This window comes from Pelobates fuscus, chromosome 1 (assembly GCF_036172605.1).
Source record: "Pelobates fuscus isolate aPelFus1 chromosome 1, aPelFus1.pri, whole genome shotgun sequence".
NCBI classification, from domain to species: domain Eukaryota; kingdom Metazoa; phylum Chordata; class Amphibia; order Anura; family Pelobatidae; genus Pelobates; species Pelobates fuscus.
This window is the reverse complement of record NC_086317.1, coordinates 387,653,628-387,669,827: the sequence shown is the minus strand read 5'-3', so window position 1 is coordinate 387,669,827 and position 16,200 is coordinate 387,653,628. Positions and strand designations below refer to the sequence as shown.

Sequence of the window (16,200 nt, the reverse complement as noted above, 5' to 3'; positions counted from 1 at the left end):
CGGACCATGGGGGGGGGAGGAAGATAGGAGTGAGGTGAGACCAGATAGCTGTAGAGCGGGAGGAGCGGCCGCCTCTCCCCAGCCCAAACTCTTGTAGGCCGCTTATGCACACCTCCGACTCAGAACTACCAAACCGGACAAGAGTGGGCTTACCAGGTTCATTTAAGCGGCCTCTGTTACTTTCCGCCCCCTCTAATGGTCGGATTTTATTGTAACCTATGGATATCCTCAGTTGTGTATGATTACTATCAGATCCCCTGCTTTCTGCAGGAAGTGGCTTAATCAAGGTAAATTCACTTTATCCCTTGAGATTATAACTCATTTAACTGGTGAGATGCAGCATCAAGAAAAGAGTTGTTAGTATGAAATGTATTTATCTTGGATTTTCTACTAATGAAAATTTAATCTTTAAATGGAATTCCAGGACTTTTTTGGATCAAATGTCTCCCCCCCCCCTCTATTTTGGCATGGTTTTATAAGGGTTAAATTGTTAACTACTTAGACAATTAAGTTACACCTACTTTTGATTGATTTCTTATTTCACATTCCTGATATATCAGATTCAAGTCAAGTGAAAGGCCATTATGAAGTAAGCCTCTGAGCATTCAGACAACAGCTTGCAAACCCTTCTGGGGATTTTAAGTTCCATCTAAGTTGGCCTATTGATAATATTGGTAGTTCCTCCCGTGAAGGAAATAATTGTAATTCTTTTTTTTAAATTTTTTTTATTTTAATAGCTTTTTATTCAGAAGATTTGTTTTAATATTACAAGACAATTCAAAAGAATACATACACACAATCATACAAAATACATCCAGTGAACATAAATAAGTCATATTATGTAGAAAATAATAAGTTCGTTAGAGTATAGCAGTCCAACATTCTTAATGGAAAAAAAAAAAACAGACCAGGAAGTCATTAATATAACATAGACAGGAGTCTGTGAAAGTGTAATAGGAAGTATCTCCCTGAGAATAAGCACACATTTAGAAATTTGTTGGCCATGGGGTGAATTCTACTGACCAATTAGAATTGCATCATCCACACCCCCAGTTCATAAAGGGTTTATGAATTACCATAGAGTAGAGAACAGTTTTTAGCCAAACTGTATACCAGTCTCTTTTTTTAGAGATCACTGACCGACTTTTGATAATATAATTTTCCATTGTTAATTGGAATTTAACTTGATTTATTAGGGAAATCTTCTGAAAGGGCTCAGAAGATTTCCACTGTCTCGCTATGATGATTTTAGCTGCAATAAAGCAATGAATAGCTAAACAAATGTGTTTGCTTGATTTAAAAGGCCAGTTCAGATGAAGGAGGGCCGAGGCTGGATTTCTATTTGTATCCTTAAATGATGCCTCATTCAAAGATATTTCAGATATGATGTTAAACGTCCAGGCCCATAGTGGCTTGAGTGCTGGACAAAACCACCATATATGGGTATATGTACCTGAATAGGTGCCACATCTCCAGCAAGTAGGGTCTTGAGAAGTGTACATTTTAGCCAATCTTGTTGGAGTATAATACCATCTATATAGTAACTTAAAGTGGCACTCAGTCAGGTTTAAGCCATGGACAATTTTATTTACAAGAATTAAAGAAGAAAACCAGTCATTTGGTGAAATCATTAAGTTAAGTTCTTTTTCCCATAGTTTAACCGGTTTATAGGGAAAGGTATCTAAACCTTTAAAAAGCGAGTTAGCAACCGAAATAATCTTGGGTACAGTTTGGAAAGAAATTATAGTTTGCAGCTCTTTAGCCCACGGAGAAGAAGATTGGACAACATGTTTCTGAATATAATGTTTGATACGGAGGTAAGTAAATAATTAATTATTTAGATGGTATATGGAGACTATCCGCAATCTGTTGAAAGGGTAGAATATTATCACCCTGCATAATGTCCGATAGAATTATTGTATCTTTGTTAGGCCAGTGTCTCAGTGATAAATCCTCTATATTACTTTCTAGTATATTTAATTTGCATGTTCTAGGGATTAAATTAGTTAAGCCCAAAATGTTCCTAATTTCAGCCCATGTTTCCAAAGACTGGGCCAGCGACATCAAGCAATTGGGCAAGTCCCTCGGGAACTTCCCAGGATCTGACCAAATATATGAATAGAGACTAGAAGCATGTAAAGCTTCCTATTCCATATTATACCAAGGTTCAGAAAATGTTTTTGGTTCTTGTAAAGTGTATATATGTCGTATAGTATTTGCATAATAAAGATTAGTAATGCTTGGAAAGTTTAGCCCTCCCTGTGACAGTTTTTTTAGAGATATTTTTTTTGACTTATTCTAGGTTTTTTATTTTTCCAAATTAATTTATTGATGTTGGATTGGATCATTAATAGCCAAGTCTTAGGGATTTTAAGAGAACAGATACAGCCATTTTGGTAGAATATAAGAATTAATAATATTAACCCCTTAAGGACAGACGACAGATATATTCCGTCATGATTCCCTTTTATTCCAGAAGTTGTGCCATTAAGGGGTTAATTCAACCTGTCCATAGGGTTTCTAAGTTTTTAAATTTTTGTAAGTTTTGATTCATATCTTTCATTAAAAGCATAACGTTCCTCTCCATTATGTGGGAGGCGTTAGCGGAGAAACTTTTAATCTTTTTCAGTTTTTATAAGCTGCTGTTCCTGATATACATGTTTTCAGTAGAGTATGGTATTCTAATATTCAGAAACAAATATTACAGAAAAGATAGAGGGGAATAAGATAGAGTAGCTCTAAACTGGAAAAATGAATTCACCAAAACCTTTAGAACATAAATAAAACACACCATAAAATATAGTATCCAGAGTAGTAATAGAGTATCCAGTAGCTAACACAAATGCGAAAAAAAAAAAAAGAAATACAAATAATTTGTCACTTAAAAAGTCCAGAATAATATAAAAGTCCTTGGTGGAATATCTATAGCATAAGCAACCCTAACCCTGCTTGCGAAAACAACACAGGGCTGATGGTACCAATGACAGATAGTATACTTTTATGTATATATAAAAGATAATTATAATTGGTAGCAAAGCATATCAATATGAGGAACTGTTTGCTCAATATTAAGCTGAAGCAGTGTCAGGACGAGTCCTCTGTACGTTGCTCCGCCATTTTTGGCGCCATGCGCGGGAGGCCTCCCTGCATGTAATCCCCAATATTTCGGGACCCAGCTTTATTCTTCTTGGCCTGTTTTCCCATCGCGTTATGGGGGTGAGGGGTTGGTTTACCTTCGGCGTAGCACCCAGTTTGCTGTATTTAGTTCGCTTGGCTATACGGAGCCTCAGCTCTGTACGTCTGCTCGGCTTGCTGGTCGGCTCTGCCCCCCCCCCCCCCTTATTTAGTATTTTTGTCGTACATAGTGGTACACAGAAACTTGCTAAGCAATAACAGCCTTTGCAAGTGCAACTTAAGACTTGAAATAACAATCATGTGGCTTCAATACAACTGCACAATTTTTACAGAATATGGAAATATGAGAAAAACCATGCTGCTACAGGGACTTCAAACAAGTAGATCAGGCATGTTAGTACTTAACAAGAAAAGTACACTCCGACTTGGAGATTATGTAGCACTTTGTGCCCTGTGCTAGTATGAGCAAATTAACATGCAAGTAAAGGTGCATCTGGCCCCTGCTTTTTTGGCAAGCAGAGTATCACTGGCAGGTGACTCAGTGACACCATAATGTAGCCGCAAAGAATCATCCAATTCCCTCCCTGGGACAGAGGCTCAAAGAAGTCCCTTAGTTATGGGGGATGTAAGGAGAGCTGGTCAATAGGACCCAGTGCACCACAACACTCCAGCCCCATGCTGAAATCAGAACCAGCACTCAATGTCCACTGACCCAACCTACAGAGACTAAGGCAGAGTCCCGCGACTGCCCCTGTGAGGCCCCATTCATGGGTGTGTGGACAGTGCTTCGAGTGTGTGAACAGTGTGTTGATGGTATAACTGTGGTGGCTCAGGTTGAGGAATTGGGGATATTTGACATTAGGTAATTTTACATATGGAATATAACAGACAAGAGGTGAAGAAGATCTTGCTCAAACAAGCTTACAGTCTATGACAGTGATGGCTAACATTGACACCATAAATTCTTTCTGGACTACATTTCCCATAATGCTCAGCTAGCTTTTAGACTCTAAAGCTAGCTGAGCATCATGGGAAATTAAGTCCAGAAACAATTTATGGTGTCAAGGTTAGCCATCACTGGTCTATGAGGAATGGGTAAAGACACACAAGAGAAATAACAGCATGTCAGAGGGGGTAGGGAGTGATGGATAAGATGCCTGTGTCGAAATATTGTGGTAAAAGGGGAAAAATTTAACTGTGACAGGAGGGAAAGAGAGCTGGGCTAAGGAGGAGTGGGTACTGATGAGGGCAGTGAAATGAGAGAAGCATCACCCAGGTAGATGGTATGTTTTCCTTAAAAGATGTGTTTTCAGTGATGTCTTAATGGACTGGAGGCTAGGGGAGAGTCTGATGACACGGGTTGGTGCATTCCAAAAGAATGAAGCAGCCCTTGAAAAATCTTGCAGATGAGAGTTGGCAATTCGGGAACGAGCAAATGTCCGGAGAAGGTCATTTGCAAAGGGAACGATAAAGGTTATGTTTGAGTAAAGTCTAGTGAGGATTGTATTTAGTGAGGGCTTTGTAAGTTAGTGTTCAGAGTTTAACCCCTTAAGGACCAAACTTCTGGAATAAAAGGGAATCATGACATGTCACACATGTCATGTGTCCTTAAGGGGTTAAATTGGAAGTTTAAGGGTACAGGAAGCCAATGTAATGATTGACAAAGAGGTGAAGTGTGGGAGTAGTGGTTAGTCAGGAACAGCCTTGTGGCAGTATTTATTAGAGACTAAAGCGGAGAAATGCAGGTATTTGGAAGACCAGTGAGTTGCATTAGTCAAGTGGGGAAATAATGAGTGCATGAACATGTGCCTTAGTTGTATCTTGAGTTAGAAAATGGCAACAGACTGGGTGTGAGGAGACAATGTAAGACCCGAGTCAAAAGTAACAAAAAGTAAGAACCTGACACAAATGAACACTGGACTGCACACTCTTGAGAGAGCTTACAATAGCGCGTGAGGAATTATCAGAGGTCCTGCAACAATCATGCTCCAGAGCTCTTCAACACACAAAATAATTTTTCCTCACGGAAGGAGATAAATGCGGCAAGTTGCTTGCAAGAATGATAAATAAAAAACGCTACACAATGTACATCGCGCGAATGCCTAGGGTCAACTCTGCCATATGCCAGACCAGATAGCCACAGCAGTGAAACAATTTTATATGGACCTATACGCGCTTCCCTCACACACCTCCCGGGGGAACCGCAGACAAATACAGCGCGCATCAGCTCCTATTTCACTAAATACGCAAGAACCAAGATTCCCACGGACGCGAATGAGGCACCTCTGACGGAGGGGAAACTGGCCTTCGCCATCAAAAACTCGAAGACAGGCAAAAGCCCGGGCCCGGACGGCCTTCCTCTCAAATACTATAAAACCTTCATGACCACCCTGTCCCTTCAATTTGTTTTGGCTTTTAACTCCATAACGGAGGGAAATACGATCCCCAAGCAGACAACGGCAGCCAACATTATTCTATTGAAAAAAGAGGATGGGGATGCTGACCTACGACTGTTTGCCAAAATACTGGCAAGGAGGCTGGGACCACACCTATCAGGCTTGATCTCATTTGATCAAGTAGGATTCGTCCCTTATAGGGAAGCCAGGGACAATACGGCACAAGCTCTATCACTGATCCATCAAGCGCAACGTACTTTGTAGATCCTTATTCTCTTCTCTACGGACGTGCAGAAGGCCTTCGACAGGGTGGCATGGGACTACCTCTTCGCGGTCCTGGAACACATAGGCCTGGAGAATCATATGTGTCAATGGATAGAGTCCCTTTACTCATCCCCCACGGCCAGAATGTGTATCAACGGGATCTATACTGACGCATTCCCAGTCAGAAATAGAACAAGGCAGGGTTGCCCCCTGTCGCCAATGCTCTTGATCTTGGCCCTCAAACGATTCTTACAGGCAGTTAGGGACAACCCGCATATATCAGGGGGTAGTGGTGGGGGCAGACAATCACAAAGTCGCAGCATATGCAGATGATATGCTCTTCTTTGTCACCAAACTAGAAATCTCTCTCCCATACATCATGGCTAAGTTTAAGAGATATAGCCAAGTCTCAAACCTAAAGATCAATTACGTCAAATGCTCTATCCTCAATATCGGCACCCCTTGGGGAGGGCTGACCAGATTCGACGATTCCCCTTTGAATGGCAGGACACCGCTCTTAAATGCCTGGGAGTGGGGCTTACATCAGACCTGACCAAACTATACCAAACCAACTTTGTCCCAATGTTAGGGGTTATACGGAAGAACATAGCAGAATGGGCTACGCCCCACTTTTTGTGGCTCAGTAGGGTGGCCATAACCAAAATTAACATCCTACCATGGGTAGTCTATTTCTTTCAAACATTACCAATCCCACTCCCCACTGCCTTTTTTACATCAATCTGCACCCTCCTCATTAATTTAATCTGGAAGGGCACTAAACTCAGACTCAAATACACACAACTTACACTCCCCAAAACAGCAGGGGGTCTGGCTGTTCCAGATATCAAACTATACTACTTGGCATGCCATATGCAATGGAACTTAGAATGGGCTAAAGAGGGGTTACATAAACCCTGGAGGCCACTCTCTGCCCTCCTATGGCTTGATCCCACTGTTACCAGACAACTGGTTTCCCAGCAACCGTTTATTACAGCCACTATGTCTATATGACACTCACAAGCAAGGAATTTACATCTGTCCTCCTTCCTGTCCCTACTATTGCCCTTGGTGTACAACCCAGACTTTGAGCCGGGGATAAGATTCGGAAACCTTTGCTGCGTACTTCCACAAGAAACCCTGAATCCAAGACATTACTGCTAATGGCAAAATCCTGCCCCTGCTAACACTCACAGGCATACCCACCCACACCTTCATGACTGACTTCAGATACACTCAAATCAAGAACTATGTCACTGCGATACCACAACACCCTGATATCCATAGAGACCTCACACCATTTAAACAACTATGTCAGGAACCGGACACCATGCCCCATAGCGTCTCCTTCTTATATTCAATGATACAACAGCAGCAGAGACTCCCTTCCCCACCCCCTTTCATGTCCAAATGGGAAACTGCCATCGGAGAAACACTCACTGAGAACCAAGGGCATAAGATATGCGACCTGGTGCACCATTGCACAATAGCTAGTAAAATCCAGGAAACTGCCTATAAGGTTCTCGCACAACGGTACTTGGCACCGGAACGCCTGCAGAGAATACATACGGATACCAATGGTCTTTGCTGGAGGTGTGGGAGGGAAGTGGGATCCTTCTTACACTTATGGTGGGAATGCCCGATCATAGTACCCTTCTGTGAAAAAAATAGCCTCCATAGTGGCCCTGTTCATGGATAAGACTCCACCCTTCCGGCCAGCTCCCTATCTTCTACACCACACAACATCCCCCACAAACCGATACAAACGCTCTCTGACCATTCGGATCCTTAACATTGCAAAGCATATAATACCCTTGTACTGGAAAAAGAACACGGCCCCACCGCTGACCCTTTGGTATACCAAAATTGAGGAGTTATGGGTTATGGAAGAGCTGTGGTACTCAGCCCGAGACCGAGCACAGACTCACACGGACATATGCGCACCATAGCTGGTGCGTGCGGTCACGGAGGAGTTCCTGACCAGATATCTGGGAGGGGGAGGAGAGGGGACAGGGGGGGCCAGCTTGCTGCGACCATAGGGGGAGGGACCTGAGGATCCTCAGTAGGAGACACCGGGAGGCGGGTGAGCTGATCCACACCCGCTTTAATATGACATTCTCCCCTTGCCCTACCTCTCATTCCCGCTTCAGCTCCTTCTCTTCCATCCTCTTCTTCGAGGGACCTGTTCCCTGAGGCTCGGGGTGTGGCCCAGAGAGTGACCACACTAAGGTGCACTCGTCTTCCTAACACATAAAACAGACGCCCAACCGGGAGCTGAGCAGCTGGGATCACACTGTTTTACCTTACATGATGCAGTTGCTTAGCATTCCTGAAATTGAAACACGGTTGCACGCACTTGAAATATATATACTGGGACCTGCGTGTCACTTCTTGAGATTTTAAGGGACCTAAGCTTTATTCCCTAACTGAAAATAAGAGCCAACAACTTTAAGTGAAAGGGAATTTACAAAATGTAGATAGTGTGACTGAGACCCGTAAGTTTGTTACAGTAGTTTGTTACAGTGTTTATTTTATACTGTTAGACAGCTGGATATCCTACATCATACCTCTATTAGCAATGTATGTAACACAACATTGAGACCAACTGAGTTATTATGAGGATGTATTATCCTATTACAATGTGATGCAAGAGGAGATTGCATTCCTAACTCTGTTGTTCTAGTCAGTAAAGTGACATGCAAAATCACTAGCTGTGATGTTATTTAAAGGATCACTATAGGGTCAGGAACACAAACATGTATTCCTGACCCTATAGTGTTAAAACCACCATCTGGGCCCCTCATGCCTCCATAAATATAGCAAAATCTGAAGCTGTAACTCTGCATGCTGTTTGTCCCAGAAAAACAAGCTGTCTGCTGACATCATCAGAAGTGGTAGCCTGATCCAATCACAGTGCTTCCCCATAGGATTGGCTGATACTGACAAGGAGGCAGATCAGGAGCAGAGCCAGCATGATTCAAACACAGCCCTGGCCAATCAGCATCACCTCATAGAGATAAATTGAATCAATGACTCTCTATGAGGAAAGTTCAGTGTCTGCATGCAGAGGGAGGAGACATTGAATGGTTGGATGCATTTTAGGTAGCCATGACCCAGGAAGGACCTCTAACAGCCATCTAAGGAGTGGCCAGTGAAGTTATCACTAGGCTGTAATGTAAACACTGCATTTTCTCTGAAAAGTCAGTGTTTACAGCAAAAAGCCTGCAGGTAATGATTTTACTCACCATAACAAATTCAATAAGCTGGGGGTAAAAAACATTTTAATTTCACAACAGTCATAATGTTCATACCTTTATTAATCTGTTTATAAGGTGCACAGGGTATTGACATGTGCATTTTAAGCACATTGTCTTTAATATTATTGTATTTCATTCTTACCAAAGTGACATAACAATATTCTTATCAACGTTTTCCTTTGATAGAATATAACTTATAATGTAGTGATGAAATAGATACTAATTGGTATGAAGGCTGGTTACATAGCTGAAAAGAGACTTGCGTCCATCAAGTTCAGCCTTCCTCACTTTTACTGTTTTTACTGTTCCAAAAGAAGGCAAAAAAAAACACCACAGTCTGAAGCGCTTCCAAGTTTGCACGAAACTAGGAAAAATTCCTTCTTGACCCCAAAATGACAGTCAGATATCTCCTTGGATAAAGCAGCTATTACCCCACTAACTAGAAATTATATCCCTGTATGTTATGTTTTTGGAAGTATTTATCCAATTGCTGTTTAAATATCTGTATGGACTGATCAAAACACCACTTCAGACAGAGAATTCCATATCCCTATAGTTCTCGCCGTAAAAAAACCTTTCTTTTGCCTTAGATTAAATCTCCTTTCTTCCAGCCTAAATGCATGCCCTTGTGTCCTATGTATAGCCCTGTTTATGAATAGATTTCCAGATACTGGTTTGTGCTGGTCCCGAATATATTTGTATAATGTTATCATATCCCCTCAGAGGCGCCGTTTTTCAAAACTAAAGAGATTTACTTTTTTTCTGCTTTCTGAATGTACATCAATGTGTTTCTTTTTATTGTACAGCCTCTGACCTACCTAACGGAAACGGCAACACTGCTCCAGGATCAACCACAGCACCTGCTCACCCAGCCAGTGGACGTATCACACGTAGTCAACCCAACCATTCCGGCTCAGGAGCTCCCAACTCAGTCAGCAACGGCAAAGAGACACGTCGAACAGGAAAAAGATAGCAATTTTCCTCCACTCACCCATATCATATCAGAGCCTCAGTTTCCCCTTTCTCACAAAGGGCAAGTGAAGAGCATCCAGATAGATAGTTTTACCTTTCACTCTTACCAGATCGAAACACATTTGTCTGCACAAGTTACTGGTCACAAGAGGTGCAGGCAGTCCTGTGTTCAGATGGATCTTTAAATATCATCTGTAACTAGAGTCATTGAGAGCCTTAAACGATTACAAAAGCTTGGTGCAAAGTCAGGCATATGGAAGTTTAAAAGAAACAGAGGAACTACTGCAGTGTAGGCCTTGGAATGGCCTTTGGGTAATACATTTTAAATTATTGTAGTATTGTATCCAATTACAGGAAATGGAATTCAAAGGAAAACTAACCGGCATGCCTTTTCATGGCTTAAGAGTTTGGCATTTTACTATGGTAGAATTCTGTTGTTTGTGACAAATGAAGCAATGATTTTATATACTGTATATGATACATTTTTATAATAGCAGCTGTCATTTGCACACGTATTCACGTACATCATATTGAATACATGAATATGTGTACAAAAAACAACTAAACATTATATGGATCTTTTTAGGATGTTAGCAATGGTTGAAAATACAGCCAGGCATTTTAATAATTCTTCTCAAGCACCAAATGTATCCATTATGAATACTTAATTGTTTACACGGTAAATCCAGACTTGTTCAAAAAGACAAGATACGTTCACTTGTGCATCATTATGTAACCGAGATCTGAGACCATATTGCTTTATGGCACTTGTGATGGGGGAAACTTTACTGTTTCACTGATTTGTGGGTTTGTCTAAAACTGCTGTGAATTGTAATGTATGCAAGGAAAAATTTCTTAATTTTTAAAGTTCTGTATTTTCTGGAGATCATTTTAATCATTTTTACTCCTATGCCTTCCAATTGGGTTACTGGACCTTATTTGCTAAATAATGACTTCTTAGTCCTTCTGTTGATCCAAATTATTATCATCCAGAGTTAGCTGGAAAACCAAATCTACACTTCTATTGAATTGGACATTTAATAGTTTTTCCCACTGGGTCTATGTCATTTTGCAGCTCTGTTATCAACTTAGTTGTTTAGTTAATAAGTGTTTTTTTTAGTGGGTATAGAGCCACCCTACACAAGCTACTCCACATCAAATAAAATAACAAGCTGAGCAGAGTTGCCTTGGGTATGTCTGTATAATTGGAAATCATGAGTACACTAAAAACCCCACTTCCCTCTTTCTGTTGTATTAGAAGGTATTGTGTATTCAATACACAATATTCAATAAACATTTTTTTTGCTTATTTCCATCTAATGTTCTTAAAATGATATAAATTATTTCGAGCTAAACCATATCCGTAAGACAACATTGGCAAGTAATGGCTCTATAATTCTTAGATATTTGTAGCACTGTGTCACTGACATATGAGATTATATGCAATTGAAAATCCACACTTTTCAACATCTGGACAGTCTACTCAATGTTATAAACTAAGCAACCTCATAATGACAAAATACTGTCATGTTATTATTTAACCAAAGAGGAAGAACGGTGCAGTCATACTATTGTTAATCTAAATCATAAAATATTGATTACATTAAAAATATAATCAAAAACTTCTAGAACACCTTAGAATGTATCATAATATGATTATTGCACAGATCTAAAGGTAATAGAAATATAAAAAAAAACTTTTAGTTAACTGGCACCAAAGTAGTCTAATCAGTAGCAGCAATATAAATACTGAGTGGAATTAACTCCCCGTGGGGGTCCGTAAGGTCTAGTATGGGCACTCCGTCCAAATTAAATGTGGGCACTGGAGAAGAAGAAAGTAGAGGTGCTGGTATATATTTAAATGGCATTCCTCCTCATAGAGCTACTTAAATGTATGTGCAAGAATAATAATGTGCCTGACCAAGCATATGAACACTCTGAGAATGAAGCAGGATGCCCTCGCCATACTGACAAGCCAACGTCTACACGTTAAGCCAGCTCTGGACTTTATAAAGACTGTTATGCTCCGTATGGTAGAACTCTCCAGTTTAAAGGCACAGGCCTTCCAATAAGTTTTTTTGCTCACTCTTCAGGTTTTAACCCTTTATATGGATGGATCAGCACTTAGCCCTATCCTTGAAGACACTTGTTGTGCCATCAATCAAATGATGCAATGCAAATATGAGCTGGACATAGTAAAAACAAACAGGAATACACAACTGAATTGTGACAAATAAAGCTAAAAACAGTAAAGCAATTTGCCAATAATATAACAATAAAAATCAACAAAACTTTGTTCTCTATTACTACAATATTAGACTGAATCCCAAGTGTCCTCAATAATATGTTTGCCAATAGAACACTTCACTGAATTACATCTCAAAATACCAGATGGTTGTCACCCCCTGATGGTGGCCCTGCTCCTGGATGCCACTGAAAGTGCCATACTTTTAGCCAGAATCTTGGTAATGTCAAGAGATATCACCAAGCAATATTCTTTGGCTAATTTGCAGTCTTTAAAACTATCAACAAGGTTCTCCCTACGTACTCCTCTCTAGATGTCTTCTTCCAAGTTCTCAAACCAGACCTTCAATGCTCTAGAGAGAGTTGTCAACACTACTGCCGGTTGAAGAGCAGATCATAGGGACAGGTACGTCTTCATGAGATCTGCATCAAGATGCTTCTCCATGGGTTCTTTCATGTAAGCCATAGAGCCTATAGTTAGAGTTTCCTTGGCCATACAGATAACTGCAGCGTCTATTATTGGGATTTCATTCCATGACCTGCAATCCTTAGGAAATAAGGATTTACCCTAAAAGCTTTGATCTTAAGGATATCGTTTTTTTCTGGTTTGTGCCACTTTTGAGAGGTAAATTCTTTAATAGTAGAGTGAACTGGGAAGGTAGCTCTGTTTGACTTTAGGTCTGTGAAGTATCTGTCTGATTGTTGAATATCTGACTTCTCTTTTGGGATCCTCAAAGTGCCCCTTATAAGCATGATTAACTTATCAACTGACCTTGAGTCCACAAATCTAAAGGAAGAATCTACATCTTCTCCTTCAGAAGCTTCCAATGTATCTGAATTCTCTTCTGAATCAGAGGAAGGAGGCTCAATTCTTAAACGTTATTCTGATCTAAACCCTTTGACAATATCTTGAGATGTCTACTGCTTTAGTTCTTCCTTAGGTCGACTCCTTCTATTCTAGTCTTCTACTTCGTCCACCAAACAAGACCTGCACAGGTTCTTCCCTTCTAGAGTGATAAGGTTGTAGTTCAAACATCTGTTAGTTTACTCTTTATGCGACCGTGGAGAATACTCTTGAGTTTTGCTGGAGCTGCAGGGCCGGTGCTACTATAAGGCGGCCCAGTCGGCCACCTTAGGATGCACCGGCTCTAGGGGCGCATTGTCAGGCTGATGGTCAGGATACACTAGGGGGGGGGGGGGTAAAATACACTAGAGCACAAAAGGTGGGGTTAAAACAAGACACGTAGGTAAAGATGCATTTATTTATTTTTAAATAGGGGCCAAAATGCATCTTCGCCTGTGTAGATAAACATTTTTGCACCAATCCTGTGGAGCTGTAAAATAACAAGGACATGTGTTGTTATATTATCAGCCCAATGGCTCCCTTTTAATTCCCCCAAAATGCTTTTGGCTCACCAATGTCTTCTGAAACAAACAAATAAGTAGGAATTTCAATCAATAGGAGTGACACCTCCCAAGAGAAAATGATGAAAAAAATTATAATACAACCTTAATAAGAGAACAGAAATCATAGTCTGTGATATCTAGTGGAAACACAGACTGAACATAGTGTAATCAACTTAACATTAGGGTAGACACGCAATGTAAGGAGGAAAAGCCACAGGAGAATAAATGGCATCTGGCACATTATCCTTAGATGGAGTATATGGGAAGAGATTGCTTGAAGATGTGATATCTCTGAAGAAGTCCACAGGACGAAATGCGTTGGATACCGAGTTTGGGGACTTGCATCTTTGATTTGTTTTTATCGCTTTATTTACTACCTTTTTACTGTTCGACTCACTTGGACAATGCATGTTCTACTACAACAGTATCCAGATCCACTGGAAGGTGAGACATGCCTTTTATCTTGTCAGTGCAATTTTAATAAATTCTTTGTGTTATACTTACCATCTGCACTATTGGGCTATTTTGCTTCTTTTAAGAGTAAGAAGACTACCACATCTTGGAGCAATCTCATCCCATATACTTTATCTAAGGATGATGTGCCAGATACCATTTATTATCCTGTGAGTTTTCCTCATTACATTGCGTGTCTACCCTAATGTTAAATTGATCTGTGTTTCCACTAGATATCACAGAACACGATTTCTGTTCTCTTATTATATTTATATTTGAAATATTTGAAAATAAAACATAACAAAATATAGTTTCATTGGACAAATACTCTGTATGTGCTAACACAACATTTGCATTTATGTTAAAGGATAAATGCCTATATCCCCCCATCGCCCCAAATCTATGGATACTTGTATAGACAACAAAAATAAATATGGGAAACGGCTAAATCTAAAAAGAACAAAAAAATAATAATAGTGTAACACAGTTAAATATTATAAACGTGCGCTATCATTGAATGCACTCACCAGATAGAAATGTTGGTTGCGCTCAAGGGTGCCTCCCCTGATGATGTTGGGGGGCTTAAAATCCTACTCCACGGTCTGTAATGCCCACTCAAAATTAGGACTCCAGATGCAAGTTGGGAAAAGGACAGCAACTTTATTGCAATATAAAAAAAGGTGTAAAACACCTACAGAATTAAACATTTACGTGGATATGGCCCTACGCGTTTTTTCCCAATAAGTTGGAACTTCCTCAGGGACCCAAGATTGATATAAAATCACAAAACATGCCACAAGGAAAGAAAGCAGTCTAACCAAACCCATCCCTAACCAAACCCAACAATAATAAAACCAAGATAAAATAAAATAACAAGTCCTACGCATTTCGTCCTATCAGGACTTACTCCGTATAATGTTGATCCGTCGGGTTCTTCTTAGATATGTTTTTGATTGCAGCTGGTGGTCACGATGGCGTGCGTTCCACTGTGGAACGCTTGACAAACTTCTGGGGAAAACAACATCACTTCCGGTAGGCGGAGATGTGCCGATGACATTCTTATTGTGAAAGGCATCGTGGGAAGTGTAGTATTATTACCAACATATCCACAGCGGGCAGAAAGGAGAAGCCTTATTGGACCCAACATGTGTATTAAGAATCAAAATGTAATAAGAGATAACTGAAAATAAAGCAAAACATAGCAGAAATATATCCAACCTGTTAAGAATATATGTATGAAAAATAAAAAAATAAATAGAAAAAAATGAAAAAAAGAATGAAAAAATATGGCTAAAATATAAAATTACAGAAATAGAAAAAATAAGAATAATACAAAATATGAAAAAATAGAAAAAATATATAACATATAAACTGCTATGCTGAGACTTTAACAAAGTCATGTGTTCCAATGTGGAACGCAAAAACAAACTTCTAAGTGTTCGGTTACACTTGCAATTAGCAGCGATGTTGAAATCTGTGCGGAAGTCAATCATGTAGTGAAAAAGGCTTGGTATATACACCATGAACACTACAGATATAAATGACATAAAATAAGGCAAAGCATAGCCTCATAAAAAACAAAAATGCATAAAAGAATATATAAATAGTATATAGAAAAAGGGATATACCATTTTATAAAATTCGTTTTAATGGCATAACTAGGAGCTAACATATTTTTTTCATTCTGGTTCTTTTTATAAACAAGTGTGGGATGTAAAGGAAGATGTGATCCCAAAATGGGATATTAAATAAGAATGGGCCAATGTTTCTGTAGACATTTCCTAATCCCCCTATGATCTGTGTTATATTGGGTAATAAGGGCAGATTTAAATGTATCGGTGGGTAAACTTGGACTAGATTTATCCAGCAATAAATCATTCCTCTCCCGCTGAGATGTAAGGCGGATATATTTTTCCAAGGCATGCCTTCTAAATCTCCTCTCCATAAGTTTGTTTTTTATATGTTGACACTGGACCTTAAAATCGTGGAAATGTAAACAATTACGTCTTAAACGTTTAAATTGTACCCTTGCTATCCTCCTAAGCCATGGTTGATGGTGGCAACTTTTTTGATGA

General features: G+C 39.9%; 1 protein-coding gene across 2 annotated transcripts in view; it reads left to right on the top strand.

The window, feature by feature from the left end:
- Window positions 1-11,336, top strand: part of NABP2 (nucleic acid binding protein 2) — a 34,060-nt gene extending 22,724 nt beyond the window's left edge. For both annotated transcript variants that reach the window (XM_063426392.1, XM_063426384.1), the window contains one exon: window positions 9,856-11,336. In XM_063426392.1, coding sequence (XP_063282462.1) covers window positions 9,856-10,022 — 167 coding nt within the window. In that variant the 3' untranslated portion in view covers window positions 10,023-11,336. The remainder of the gene's footprint in view (window positions 1-9,855) is intronic.
- The last annotated feature ends 4,864 nt before the right edge of the window (window positions 11,337-16,200 follow it).